At 35.8% G+C, this 15,333-nt stretch overlaps 1 protein-coding gene and 1 long non-coding RNA gene across 3 annotated transcripts in view; one reads left to right on the top strand and one right to left on the bottom strand.

Moving 5' to 3' along the window:
- LOC110015343 (uncharacterized) overlaps positions 1-6,414 on the top strand; it is a 46,581-nt gene extending 40,167 nt beyond the window's left edge. Inside the window, exon 3 of the long non-coding RNA XR_013657531.1 lies at positions 6,319-6,414. This is a non-coding gene — a long non-coding RNA (uncharacterized LOC110015343). The remainder of the gene's footprint in view (positions 1-6,318) is intronic.
- Positions 1-15,333, bottom strand: part of cntn3a.1 (contactin 3a, tandem duplicate 1) — an 87,547-nt gene that overhangs the window by 65,608 nt on the left and 6,606 nt on the right. For both annotated transcript variants that reach the window (XM_011476939.4, XM_011476941.4), the window contains exons 2-4: positions 15,094-15,237; positions 6,252-6,384; positions 3,377-3,552 (exon numbers count right to left, since the gene is read on the bottom strand). In XM_011476939.4, the coding sequence (XP_011475241.1) occupies positions 3,377-3,552; positions 6,252-6,384; positions 15,094-15,148 (364 nt within the window). In that variant the 5' untranslated portion in view covers positions 15,149-15,237. The remainder of the gene's footprint in view (positions 1-3,376; positions 3,553-6,251; positions 6,385-15,093; positions 15,238-15,333) is intronic.

Below are 15,333 nucleotides of genomic sequence, written 5' to 3'. Positions count from 1 at the left end.
CTGCATGTGCTTTGGCAGACAAACTGACATGAGAATTCAATCTAGCTGCACTCCCCCATTCAGGTATCAGGATTGTTATTTGATATGGGCTGCCCATCAAGAAAGGGCCACCTCAAGTTCACCTTGCTACAACACTCACCTGGGACTCCGGGGTTTTTATCAAATAAAATGCATCAAGGCTGCAAGAACTACAAACCAAACAGATTTCATCCCCAAAGAAAGGCCAGCAGGGTACTTTTGAAATCATGATGAAACATGATTTACACATTCTTCACACTGACAATTTCATTGTCTTCTTATATAATGAACAGACAGAAAAAAGAATGTAGAATCTATGAAAACTCTAACTTGAAGCAGAGAAATACTCAAACTTTCACTGGAAATTTCATTTAACTTTTATTCTCAAGAAAGACCATTAAAGTCAAACATCGTTCAGAAGCACCCAAATACAGAAAGGCCTACCATATTTTCCGAACTAAGGCGCACATAAAAGCTTTATTGTCTTTTTCAGAGTATTAGTCACCTTTTGTTGCCTAATTTGGCCAAGGCTGTGATCTATACTTAGAAGTGATTGTGTGCTCTTAAACATTAATAGGCTCATCATAAATGTGTTAATTTCCCACCAACAACCGGTTGCCCTTTAGAAATTCTTTCTCACTAACAACCGCTCTAGGTCACTTTATATTTGCAACTGACAGCAAAACAGAAGAAAAAGCGCCTCCATTGTATCAGCAGGTACAGTCCAACACAAACAGGAAGGAGAATTCGACTGTTCTCCTCCTGAGCTTTATATTTTTTTATCTGCATCAACACATTACCAATTACTCATGCGATACTGATTGCGGGACATTGAGTCATCAAACCGGGTCACAGAGAGACGGGCTTAGTACCGCTGATAGCGCCATCATTCAGACGCCGCTCCTGTAATAGAAGGTAAACCTTGCTAAAAAAAAAAAAAAAAAAAAGACCCTGAATGATCTCATGAACCCAGTCATGGAGATTTGCGTACCAATGTTTTTGTAGAGTCATCAAATGAAATAAACCTCATTTTGCAACATTATCCGCTCTTCTTTGCATTGTGAATTAGATATACAGTCAATACTTCCATGTAGTTATGAGGCTAAAAACTTTTAAGCGTAGCTTCTTCCACACATATCTGGAGTGTAGTTTTTAAACACATTTTTGGAGGTAGCGACATAAATCTGACGCGTTCAGTGAACGCAGTATTACGCTGGGGTTGGCAGAGTTGTTCAGAAGCATCGCACTTTTCTCCCAATAAAAAAGAAGCAAAAACTGTGTATTCTCCAGTGCAACCAATCTATGAATATTTCTTCTTCATTATGCATTTGTTTGGCTGCTGTGATACGTGCTCTGTAGTGATTTATTATACAAAGAAATCTGTTTTTTTTTTTTAAATGACAGATCGCTTTATAATCCAGAATGCCTTATATATGGAATATTTCAGGATGAGCTTACTGATGTTGGTTTTGAGAGGTACACAGCACTCTGTCAAAATGTTTGGTTGGGTGTTGTGTTAGTAACAAGGTTGAGAGAGTAGACACAGTAATGTTTGTGTTAGAGGTATAAGTCTGCTTTTATATGTTGCAAACAAGGTTTTGAGTTACAGGTATTCTGCATGCGGCTAACGCGTTTCACATGGCTAATGTGTAGCGCGTTTAAACAAGCTCTAGACTTACTCTGAAAGAAGTAAATAAAGTCTGACTGACTGTTTTGTTTTGCTAAATGCACCCACTAGTTAGTTGCACCTTATATATGACATAAGTTTGAAATAGATGACTCAGTGATGGTGTCACCCTATAGTACAGAAAATATGATATATTACAAACTTAGAAAAATGTCAATTAGCTAAAAGAACAGCTTAATTGACTTTGTTCAATTAATTCTTCAGTTCTACTTCCTAATTTTGATGGCTTTTGAGGCTCTTGAAAGCTCCGTACATCTGGACAAAGTGACCACACACATCTATCCTTATATAACAAATAAATACCAGTTGGGGAGAACAAAACGAAGGATATGTGGTTTTGGTGCCCACAGAACCAGAACAACGGCTTTCATCAGTGCTAAAAATGCAAACACAACATGACAGAAACATTGCTTAATAGTGTCTGTTCTCCTGAATAACTTAATCAGCGTCCCTGCTGGAGAGGACTGTTGCTGGGTTCTGGTTTATGCTCTTTTTTTTTAAGGAATATCAGATCTGACGACATGCAATGCCTTGTAATGGATCGACTGAATTTTAAATGAGTCGCAGCATCAAACATTTAATAAAACATTGCTGACTTGAGTTGAACAACACTTACGAAAAAAAATGTCAAAACAAAGAAACTAAACGTGACAACAAAAAGAAAATCAAACAGAAAAAATGTAATAGTCTCCTATTTGCTTTTACGAGTTTACTTTTACTGTAGCCTTAGCAAAAAAGTCCTAAAGCATGTTCTAATATTTGTTTTCAAAGCCTATCCCATGCAAAATCAACTTTTTGAGCTTTTTAGTGTATTATGTTCATTTCTCACGAGAACAAACCCCAACGCGGTATTTTGATCCATTCACACTTTTTTGAGTATTCCCCTAAAAACCTGCGCTTTGAGCACCAGTCCCTCGAAACACATGAAAACAAGCGGCTCTTCATATTGTGACATAGACCATTGAGAACAGCCCCTTCTAGGAAGAGTCTGCGCTGCCAGCAACGCCCCCAGACACAGATCAACACATACACCCAATTTCTCTGTAGAGCTAGCAGTGATTGGCTAAAATGTTTTCCTTTTAAATGCACAATATGCACACCCATCTTTGCAAATGTTCGGATGTTGTTTGTTTTCATGGGTGAGATGTAAACCTGTGGCTCTACATTGACGACATAAAATGCAGTGAAAGCCGGAGCCTCAGAGATCGAGGCGTCTTACTTCCGGTTAAAAAAGAACTCAGGAAAATGACTAATGTTTAATAAAAAATAGTTGTTCTTTTGTGTGCCAAAGGTAATATATTATCATATACATGGATGTTGTTTACTATAAAAGGCTTAAGAATGGCATGGTATGGGCCCTTTAGACAATCAACAGCAATGAAGCCAAATCAATGGCCTTTTTCTAATTCCTCTAAAAGTTTTTTTTGTCAAAGCACAACATTTCTTTTACACACACAGGCCGTGCATGAAGCTCTTAGCTGTCATCTACCAAAGATTTAAGATGATTACCCAGGAGACCTAAGATTTTTAGCATTTTCAAACTAGCCTCCAGGTCAAACCACTGTGCACGTGTGACTCATGCAACATTTAGTAGACTCCACTAGAAGACTGTGAGTGAACGCATAAAAACACACAGATGTGTAACGTGACAATCACCATTTGTGAACTTACATGCAACGTGGAGATTGGCTTCTCTGCTGACAATGGTGCCAAACGAGTTTGATGCCAGGCACTGATACACACCAGTATCTTCCTCTTTATTTAGATGGCGAATGTGTAAATTCCCACCCATGAGGGAGAAGCGCGAGCCTGGGTTTGGATGTATGTAAGAGTCGTTCAGCTTCCACCTGCAGGTGCCAGAATACACAAAAAACAAACATAAGTCTTGATTTCTTCATGACAAATGGGACTGTCGTTTCTGTCATTTGATTGGTAGGAAATAATGACAGATGTATAAAGACACAAACTAATGCTGATTTAAAACATTGAAGTTGAGATTTATAATGAATGCAAATAATAAAAAAATAATAAAAAAACAGCAATCTTTAATTTGAATATTAAACACTTTCATTTATCTTCTAAAGAGCCTCAGTCTCAAAACTAATTCTCGGAAATGTCGTTTATTTTATGTACATTAAAACGTTCTAAAAACAAAGTACATTACAAATCATACATTAGGATTGAAATACCCACTTTCTTCTTGTGTTGTCTATGCATGTAAATGTTAAAAAAAAAATGTCCCTATTGATCCTGTACATGAAACCTTTATTTTTTTTAATGCTGCTGTTGCATAGGATTTCCCCACAGTGGGATCAATAAAGTCACTTATCTTGTCATCCCCAGAAGGATTTATCAGAAAGGTAAATAACAGAGCGCACATTAACAATAATGCATTAAAAATGCCTCAATTTAATTTTGCTTAGTCTTTTTGTTACTACATTCTGAATTTTCTATTTAGAGTTTTTGGAAACTGTATGTTTGAAAATTTTGTGGTTTCATTTTCTTGTGGTTTGTGTTTTTTTTTTTTTCTTCTTGTGTTGTCTATACTGTTGAAATAGGTTCAGGTTTAAAAAACATCCAAAAAATAATTCCACTTTAAAAAAGGTTAGGTTGCTAGTTTTGATCTGAGAGTCATTATACATAAAAAAAAAAGCAAGAGATTTGTTTTCTATTCTTTGACCAGCTTTCAACAGAATGATTTCAAACAAAGATGAGCTTTGAAGAATAGAAGATGAGCTCCAGTGAAGTGGACCTCAATATGACATCAGCTGATTATAATGGTTTAAAGATCACATCAGGATGTGGTCCAATTATTTTAGAAGAGAAAACTCAACACTGCTTGAGGTGGTTTCATGCAGTGTTTCCACTGATGAATTGGCTGAAAAATGACATTGTCTGAAATAAGCCCTGTGAAAGTCAAAAGCAGGCAAGCATCTGATGGTCTCATGCTGACCTTTACTAAGACCCAAAATCTTTCTTAAAAGCGGAACTTATTTTATATGACGTTGACCGAACTAAGCCCATAGCACTGCTCAATTTCAGAGCCACTGTTGGAATAAAATTAAGCATCAGCATAGAAATGTATCTTTAGTCACTAAAAGCAACTCTTCTTTCTTTAAAATTATCATAAATTGAAATAACTTTGAACAAAACTTTTTTTAAAAAAGCTGAGCAGCATTTCTGAACTCATAAAATTAAATTATTTGCAGATTTAAACTTCTATACAGTTTTTTCAAGGTAAGGGTTGACTTTCCAGAGAGTCAACAAGTAACTCTTTTATTATAAGGTATTCTGTCAAAACATCCATTTCTTTTTTTGTCTATTAGGCCTATCATCAGCATCTTCAAGCTACATTAAAACCTGCATAAGCGGATACAACAGAGATGGGTCTTTAGTACGCATTAAATGCTCAATTTTGTAATTTGCATTAAATTACACAGGCATGGATACAACCACTATGTAGCCCCATGTGACTGATGATAAATTAATAGCTTATGTACTTGATATACTTGGACGTAAATCATTGTTTTTTATCTATTTTAATTTGTCATCATTGTAGAGGAGGATGAACTAATCAATCTGTGTCGTACACAGTCGCTGGGGGACTATTTGAGTGCACAGGCCCAGAATACTGAGCAAGCAGAACTGGCGACAGCTTTCTTCAGCGCATTTGTCAGTCAGCAAGTATCGTTTTAACATGGAGTGATAACCCTAAAATCCAATATGTGTGTCTATGATTATGAGCCAGATGTACAAAGAAAAGAAGTGCAGAATCCCTGGTTTCTAATAAGGTACACTTGACTTACACTCGTCTTTCTTACTCCATCTTCATGGTAAATAAAGGATTTTATTGCACGACTATCTTGGGTTACTTGGGTTTCCATCAGTTATTGAAATGAATGATATGGGGCTTTTGAAGAACTATATAAATCAATGTCTTCCTCTTAAAGACAATCCATAAAAAATCTAACGCCAGACAATGAATAAATTACTCTTGAATTAATCATAACTGACAGTAAATCTAAAAAATTGCTTCCACTGAGTAAAAGTCATGTTTCAGTTAGGATTTAGACGGTGTCTAAAACATTGTGATAATATTATAAAGTCCAAAACAGAAACAAAGTCTTGTAAGTAATTTCTTTTCTATTTTTCTGTGAGGTTTTGTCCTGGCATGGAAGAAATGTTATAAAATAAAAAAGTTTGCAAAATATCGAACTGATTTGTTATTTTCTATCAAACAAACGACAAATCTTCTTGGTTTTTGGTACCATTGAAGTACAGGGAAGTCTTGCGATAAGAGATGGAGATTCAGTATCTGTGATCTTTAAAATTGCTTTCACACTGGGAAAGTCCCAGATAATTGAATAAAAGGACAAAATTAAGCTCCTAAAGTTTTACCTTGGTTTGGTTTAGCACACTGCAAAGCTTGTTAAATGAAGCAGACTCTTTGAGAAAAACAAAAAACTTCATCTGAATCCAATGACAACTAAATGTCCCACTGTCTGCAGAGATTTAGTTGAAAAAAACAAGCAATGACTTCTGTTACCTGTAGAAGGGTGCTGGTTGTCCTTGGGCCTCACAACTAAACACAACCTCTTTGCGACTCTCTCCAGGTTGAATGGGGAACACCACGCTGCCTGGCTGTTTGGTGAAGATGGGTCTTAGCAGGATTCCACTTCCTGATGAAGAACCAACAGTCTGAATCAGCTTTAGTGCACTGGCAGGCCTCAAACAACCTTTTTGTTGACAAGTAGATACTGCCAAAACAGATGCTTTTAAAATAAGACAAAATTTCTTACCTCATTGGCATTTATTCTTTTAATAAGAAAAAAAAAACCTGCCAATGGAGTAAGTAACATGGTCTTACCAAAAATTGTTATTTAGGAAAAAAAATATAGTGACCAAGATTATTTTTCTATTGAAAAACTTGATGAGCCAGTTTTTTTCTCAGGATTCAGTTTTTGCTGTGGGAGATGTATGGAAAGAAAGTACAAAGGACGAAAAGTTCACAACATGGGAAAAAATAAAAATGCACATAATTTTCTCAACTGAATTACGCTTTTAGCTAAATAATTGGAATACATAATGGCAATACCTTTTTTTAAGTTCAAGTTTTTGGAACATTTGTTGTTATATTATTTAGTGAAAAAAACTACGTCAATGGCCACAATATCTTTAAATTCCTCTAAGACATAATATTAAAATTGACTCTTCCTTACCAACAAACTATCAAAAATAAACCTAAACCATTTATTTGTTGGATTATTATAAAGGCAGGCTAATAAATGCATGAACACATAGAGAGTGAAATGCCCCATGGGGCAGTCCACAGCTCCACATAATCATTGTTTCTTTTTGAGATAGCAGGTAAATTCATTTATGCTGCTAGAAAGCATTTTTATCTCAGAATGAGCACAGAAATAGTAATTTTCAGTCCGTAGATAAAGTAAGCAGTTTGTATAAGAGGCATCATTTTCAAATTTCAGGAGTTCGAGGAGTACAGATGTATCCCCAAGAATACAATAACTGCAAAAAAGGAGTGAACGCTTCAACAAAAAGGTTTTTTTTCTATGATTATTTCTCACCACAAGGTTATGTCTGAGAGAAATTTACACAAACTGAGACAAGGCTGATTGTAATATTCGTTACATGAAATGTGTCCCTTGAAGCAACACTGGGATGATTGATCAGCAGAAGATGATTCGTGTACGGTTTATACAAAAACTTGCTGTGCAAATATAATGAATGCTGTGGATAATGTGACACAAGTCACTGCACCACTTTAAACCTATTAATTCTGTTGTGGAGTCAACATTTATCTGAAGCCGTGAAAAAAAAAGAAATTTTTGATTCATTTGCGTAACACATTATTACTCAATCAGCATTCTCAGGTAAGCAAATAAAAGCCTATTAGCTGATAAAAACCTGGTCCATGACTTCAGTTCCTGTGATCAGTTTTGTCAAAATAAGCTCTATATTATTGTGTTTAACTTGAAAAAATACCAAATACTTATTATTCACACAAAACAACATTAATTATTCCTGTGTGCACTGAAAATAACAATGAGTCCTGTCTGTTCATGACTGACTTGGCATAATCTACTGTCTGTTTCCCTCTTATAAAATCCATAACAAGGTAAATGAAGCCCTATTCCAAAACCCCTTTCATGAATGATTACACTAAAACCAGCATAAGACCAGCTGCAGCACCTTTTCATGGTTATGGCAGTATGGAATGGCCTGATATGTCACAGTACCATGGCAACTTGTAATGAATGGAGAATAGTGAGAAAAGATTTAGCTCAGGGGTTTGTGCCCTCGGCTCACTTCAAACTGATGCAAACTCTTTGAAAATCTTTCACTGCTCTCGCAGATGTGAAAGTATACATTGGTTACAACAAAGAGTAAAAGTCATGCCTGTCTGTTTTACATCAATCTCCATTTATCCCTATATGAGAAAGTAATAGCGTGGCTTTAGTCAATGATAACATTATTTTTTTCTATTACACTTGGAATGCATGTCATTACAACCAGTAAATAAATACTGGAGGAACATCTGACAAAAAAAGGAATATTGAAATAGATTGTTGTGTCCAGTATTTTACCTGTCATAAGGGTTAGACCACCCCCACTTAAGAAAGGAGGCATAAGACAGGGAATACCTCAGAGATTATACGCATTTATTAAAGTTGATTTGCTCTTCTAGCTGGCTAAAAGCTTTAAACTTTTAAACATTTAGTTATAAAGAGGTGTCCATAATAATAAACCGCATCCACAGCTGTTATGGTTTTACTCCTTCTAAGCAGCAAAGCAGATACTTTAAATTGCACTAGGTGAAAACTAAGACTGGACTGAGTGACCCCCTTCCCCTACATGTTCACTACAGGAATTATTCTTAAAAGCCAAAATCCCAAAGACTTGTATTGGTAAAAAAAAAACATTTATTACATTTTTTTCAAAATAACAATTCTAGCTCTGCTACATTGTTTTAACGTGTTCTTGCCAATCCTATTTTTTCCAATATTACATCAATAGTGTCCGATGCATCAACAAAATTATGTGGTCCTTCCTGGTCTCCAAGTCAATCTTTCTAAACTTTTGGTTGACAGATTTCGAGTAGCCGCTTTAAAGTGGTAGGGATGTGAACTTCCAACAAGCTTTCTCCTGATTGGCAAGAGTAGTTACCATAGAAACAATGACTCACCCCAATTCGGAATGAGCACTACTTACTGACAAAGTCCTTATAACGAAAAGTGGCATGCGAAATTACTTAATTTCCCTGGAGCTATTTTTTATGAGTCATGTCACACTCACTCAGTCCAGTTCGCATATACAGTCAATAGTCACATTAAAAGAAAGTGATACTCAGGGAAGTTTGGGGTGCAACTGTTGCTCAGTCACACTCATAAACCAAGCAAATCTGAAGAGCACTGATAAGACAATGTTTTCTCTGAGTTCATAACCTCAAAGCTGGATATTTATTTTTTTTTAAAAAACCTCAAACTACCAAAAAACATACAGAAAGAAGAATCCTCAGCTCAAAAGTGTTGACAACGTCAAGAAAAAATGTCAAATCAATTTAAATGTGCAAAAAATGAAAAATTTTGTGCAGTTGCTGACTGCACAACACAGCAGACAAGAAATGGAGGTCATTATCAAAGAGTATTAAAATAATAGAGATCCTGCCTCTATCTGTCCCCTGCTGCCAGATGTTTTCTTCAGCTCCTCTGACAACTCAAGACTCTGCATTGAAGCCAGCAGAAGTCAGAGGGAGCTGTTTTAGGGTCTGAAATAAAAACTAATCTCAAATTCAATACTAGCTGACAGCAAATGAATTTCTCCAGCTTACCTCAGCATGAATAGACAGGCACATGGGGAGTCAACTATGGGGGAGGTATCGGCCATTTGCAAGGCTCAAAATCCATTCGTTTTAGCCCAGGGTTTTATGCATCAAATAAAAAATAAAAAACTCAACCTTGCTTTTTAGAGCATCTTCCCATCTGTCAAGGGCGATAAGGTGTACCTTTAAAGTCTCTCTTTCAGGTGCAACAGAGCACATGGAAGGTTTGTGCAATTTTTTTGATAAAAGCACAGGTGTCATTGTATCTTCTCAAATGTTTGAAATAAAGGCTAATGGACAAAAACTGTGAGTTGTTCATGTGTTCACTAACAGCCAAACTTTCTGAGGAGAGAAAAGAAGTCATTGTTAAGTGCTACTTAGCATTTACTAAATTAAGTGGGATTAAGGCACAGCAACCAGTAGTTTCTTTGACTTTTTCTGCTGCAAATAAACATCAGAAGATTTGAATAAGTCTGAATGAAATGAAATGTAAATTGCAATGAAAGTATGAATCATCAATGTCAATACTTGTGTGAAAAATTCAGTCAAAAAATGTCAGTTTAAAATCAAGCAGGTGTGAAACATATCAAGTTCATGTTGTACTGTAGCAACTGGAAATATCATTCCTCACCTGAATCATCAATTATCATATCGGTTACTAAGAATAACTGCATGAAAGAAAGCAAATTCTCTTTAACAGCTGGGGGGTATTCCAGAAAGCATGTTTAAACTACCCTGACTTTAACCCTGAACTCTGGCTGAAATCCGCCTGAACTTGCTTACTCTGGGTATGTATGATCCAGAAGACCGAATATGAGTTAGCGTAATTACACTCAACTTGGTAACTCTGGGTTAATGCACGTGCACAGCAAGTACATAAAGACATTCTCAATAGATCTGCGATTTCCGGAGTCACCATGGAAACGCGTGGAGAACAAAAGAGAGCGCTATACTTCAGTGAGATGGAGTCTGAGATTTTAATGACTGCGTATGATGATTATACGTCCATCAAAAAAGTAATACGGCTGCATCAGCAAAAGAGTTTCTGCTTGGAGAAAAAGAACAGAGTAAACGCATGAGTTTCTGATCTTATTTTCATTGTGACGCATATATATATAAATTATCCAACTTAAATTAATTCAGTTGGTAACAAGTAATTGAGTTAAATTTATTCAACCTAATTTCTTATGTCTATCTAACTCAATATTTTTTTACATCGCAAATTTAAATATTTATCTAACTAAATGTAATATTACTCTTATTCAATTAAAGTTTTTCCATCTAAATTTATTGTAATTCTTGAACTCTCATATGTCTCAATTTGAGCCTGCAGATATACCCATTTTTATGACAATAAAATGAAAGAAACAAGACAGATTTAAAACATGTAACCATATACCATATCTCAGAATTTATCATTACAGCACCAGACAGTAGGGGTGCTATATAAACTCATCATCCTCTCCATCCCTCTCACTCATGGTGCAGAAAGAATTAAATACAACAGTACAAATAACTGGGCAAAACACAGTAAAACAGCTAAACAACAACATTTGGTCAAAAACACACACTTAAACCCAAATCCATCCAGACAGGCAAAGGGAATGGTATCCCACAATTCTTTGTGGTGCCGATCTAACAGCAGCACCGAAGTTACACCTACTTAACTGAATTAATGTAAATGAAAGTAAAATAAATGTCTGATAACTATGTGTTATTTTTTAAGCTGACTTAACTAAAAAGAATTGATTTATCTTAACCAAAGCAAATAATTAAGTTAGATCAATGTAAAAGGTTTATCTCTACAACATGGATACGTGGTCTTATCACCCTCTCATGGTGGAAAAAGTATTATCTGAGCTTCTTCATCCACTAAATCATCTTCAAATGGACACGTCATGCTGCTTCACCTCTCTGAAAACAAACTAACCTTCAACTAAACCTGCTCCAGACCAGGTTATGTTCAGAGCATGAGTTGCCAGGGGAACTAAGCATACCCTGAAACATACCTCTGTTTTTGGAACAAAAAGCGGTGGTTGTACACTTCTTTAGCCTAGCATAACCTGCTTTAGCTAGCATAACCTGCTTTCTGGAATACCCCCCAGGTGAAGTCACAGAGGTTCAAAATTATATCGTTATGAACATTGAACTTAAATGTATAATTTGGGAGTATGCACCTATGTGTATGTTTACAAGTTTACAGTGTAACACAAACTCACAGTTAAAAGGTAAAGGGCCGTCGCAGCATTCGGTTGTTTAAAATTTCTATTCTGAAGTGTACATTTATTTGGAAGTTGTCAGAACTGTGTTTGACTTCATTTCTACTTTAGTGAATAGATGTTTTGCATCATGCCTCAAATCAAATTTCTTTCAGGATTAAATTTTTTGCTACCCGTAGAGCAACATTGATGTAAGTACTTGGTGCAAGCGATTGATTCCATCATCATCCAAGATGGCACCATCTTCTTTTCTTTTCCAATGAATTATTGACCTATTATTTTAAATCGTTTTGATATGTCGATGTATTTATTTTTTTGTTTTTATCACTTGAAAAAGACCAAAAAACATATCAATCATGTTTTTAAAAAACGCATTTTGAAAATGTATTGGAAGTTTACCCTAACACTTTAAGCCTGTTTCCTATTGTTCTCCACCTTTAACTGGAAAAAAAGGCCCCAACCTAATTTAAGCGTTGCATCAATACAAGTCGTTCGTAAGATGTGGGTTTGTCTGAGATTGATTAAAACTAATTTATTGGAGTCTGACGTGTTGCTGCTATAACTTCCTGCTGATTCTTTGGTGTGAATTGAGGGTAACATTTTAGAGAGTTAAACTAAATTCTAAAGGTATTTTTTCCTTAATCTTATGGCTTTCTTTTTTTTCAATTTAGGATGATAAAACATTACATTTTTTTTCCATTACAATCCTAGTCAATGTGTTTACAATTATACTCTCACCTCGGATGATTCTGTTCTTTCTTCCAATTATTCAAATAAGAAATGTTGTAAATTGAATTGCCTTGTCATGGAGAAACAAAATTCTTGAATTAAATTATTTGCTGTTTAAATTAGTAACTTGAATATTTTAGAATATAATAAGAAATGAACTCACAAACATGACAAACATGAAACATGTCAAAAACATGATCACAGGGTCATTAATTGTACTGTAAAAATTGCTTTCGTGAAACAAACACTTTCAATCTTGAGCTCAAAGTGGTTGGCAACACATACCGGTAGGTTAACTGTCTCTATGGGGTTTAAAACATCCATCCTTACCTTTTTGCTCTTCCACTCAACTCACTTATTCAGAAATGGAGCAAAAGCTACTGCCTCAGGTCGTTCAGACTCTCAGAGTGGAATTGGGGAAAAGGTGGTTAACTTCAAATGAACTCGCTTTGGGAATGAATTCCTCTCAGCATCACTGTTCTCCCACAAAACCAAGTTCTGACTATTTTGGGGAGCAAAGAAAACACCTATAATAATCTACCAGGAAGAAATTAATAAACTGTGTTTGCAGTCACAGCTGGACAACTTATGGAAAAGGTATTATTTTTTAGCTCCATAAGACAAAAATACTCAAATGAGAGTGCCTTTATAGCTTTAGTCCTTTTTGGAGCTGAAATCTGAAAGGTTTCTTTTAAGAAGAGAATCTTATTCAGAACTGTACACATAGCAGGATTTTGAGGGGAGCTAAATAACTGAAGACTAAAGTATAATTAAGGTTTTTAGATGAATAATTCTGACACAGTAATGCATAACATGACAACTCTTACCCTCAAGAAGCAGTAAATGAATATTGGAGGAACACCCGACATAAAAAGGAACACTGAAATAAACTCTTTTTGTATTTTGCCTGTCACAGGGCTTAGACCCCCCACTTAAGAAAGTAGCCATTAAACACTAAGATTACTGGATTGAATGCATTTATCCAAAGACCCACTCCAAAGAAAATTGCATTCTTGGTGTTTTTTAATATTTCGTAGCATTTCTTTCATATTGAAGGCCATGTATAAACAATTAAAGATTCAAACTGCGTTTTTTTTGTTTTTTTTTTCAAATCGTGTTTCATCAGGAGCAGATGAAAACCAGATGTTTGAAAAGTTCGGACTTGTGAATCGGCTACTGCTGAGGGCGTGCAAAATCTCCCCTTTTCCGCTATAATTCAAAATCCTCCACTTGCAGACCAATCGATCTGTTTACATTTGCATTTCCTCTTCTGAGCTGCCATCTGGCTCTTAACTGTGCGGCTGGATACCGCCAATATTGCTTGCTGTTTTTTGCTACGCCAATGTTAGGGGCTCGTGAGGCTCTTGTCGCTAGCGGGAGAGAGCGTAAACAAAGGCATGCTGGGAAATTAGATAGGCTAACTTCCGTGCAAACAGTCCCGCCCACAACCAAAAAGCGAATTTCTTAGGAGCTACTGCAGCTCAGCAGAAGATGCGTCTTAAAAACGACACAGGCTTTTGATTTTAGCTAAAAACGGCAAAATCATTATAAAAGACCACTGGATACAATTCTACAATGGGAAAAAATTATAGTTGGAGTGGCTGTTCAAAGACTTTTATGTTGAGATTTATACTATTATGCTTATCATGTTTATACATTTGTTATTAAACTGAAAAACTTTATCAAGTGGAAAAAAAAAATCTGTTGCCAGGCATCTTCCTTAATATAGAAACAAACCGCTGTGCATTGTTTTCTACTTTTCTACTACAATTTTTCTGTAATAAAATAACTCTAGGAAATATATTTTTTTATTTGAAGAAAAAAAAGTCTTAAGTAGGTCACACTGTGTGCAGAGTTACTGTGTATATTCAAATCCCAAGGTTAGTCACAGGATTTAGTGATAAGTGATCCTAATTGCTATGTACGCAAATTTGGGTGCCAACAGCATGTTGGCTCCTTTAAAAAGCATGAGAACCACCGAATACACACAGCAACATTCACAAGCCCACAGTGGTACGCACACTTTCTCATTATTCCAGTCTCAGCTGTAAGGAGGGGCTGCTGATTTTGAGCAAGGCAACATGAAAGATTAGTCATTCCTCAAGATACTGCGCTCATGCAACAAAGCCTTTATTCATCTTGCTCACGGCTGCAGACTCTGACATCCTAATGAAAACTTGTATTTAACCCTTAGCATTCTCTATGGGAGAGAAATTGGGTCTCTCATTAAAAGCAAGATCAATGATTACAAGGTTTTTTTGTACTACTACCAGTACAACTTCAATTTGGAAAACAATCGAGGCATGTTTTAAATTAAATGACTTCACTTTCAGCTTTGAGAAGATAGAGATGGAAACCCATCTCATTCTCTTCTAATACGATGTCAGGCACAAACGAAACAATAATTTGCTTGAGCTGCAAATTAAAAGCTGACAACTTAAGTCTTTCTTTATATTATAAAACATATATGGCATTGTTAAGACACTTAACATAACACCTTGTTTTTTTCTTATAACATTAGACATATCTAATTTAAACACTGCAAAAAAAAAAAAGACCCCACAAGACAACATATAAAGGTACGTGTATAGAGGGCTTACCTGTCAGACGTAGCACCAATGACAGCATCACTACAAGTTTCCATAGCAACTCCATTTTAATGGTCTTAGGTCAGGAAATGTTCAATTCCAGATGCAGGTACCAAGAATGTTGGCTTTGACCCTCCCAGCAGTTTTACCGTTATTCTGTCAAATAAAAAGAAAGAAAAGGGCGTGCATTAAGTAATCGGCTTCCACACGGGAGGGTGACTTTTCATGTGGCAAACTAATTATGTGACAGAA

Source organism: Oryzias latipes, chromosome 7 (genome assembly GCF_053564925.1).
Source record: "Oryzias latipes strain Hd-rR chromosome 7, Olatipes_Hd-rR_3.1".
Classification (NCBI taxonomy): domain Eukaryota; kingdom Metazoa; phylum Chordata; class Actinopteri; order Beloniformes; family Adrianichthyidae; genus Oryzias; species Oryzias latipes.
The sequence above is the reverse complement of the archived record's forward strand: the minus strand, read 5'-3'. Positions and strand labels throughout refer to the sequence as shown.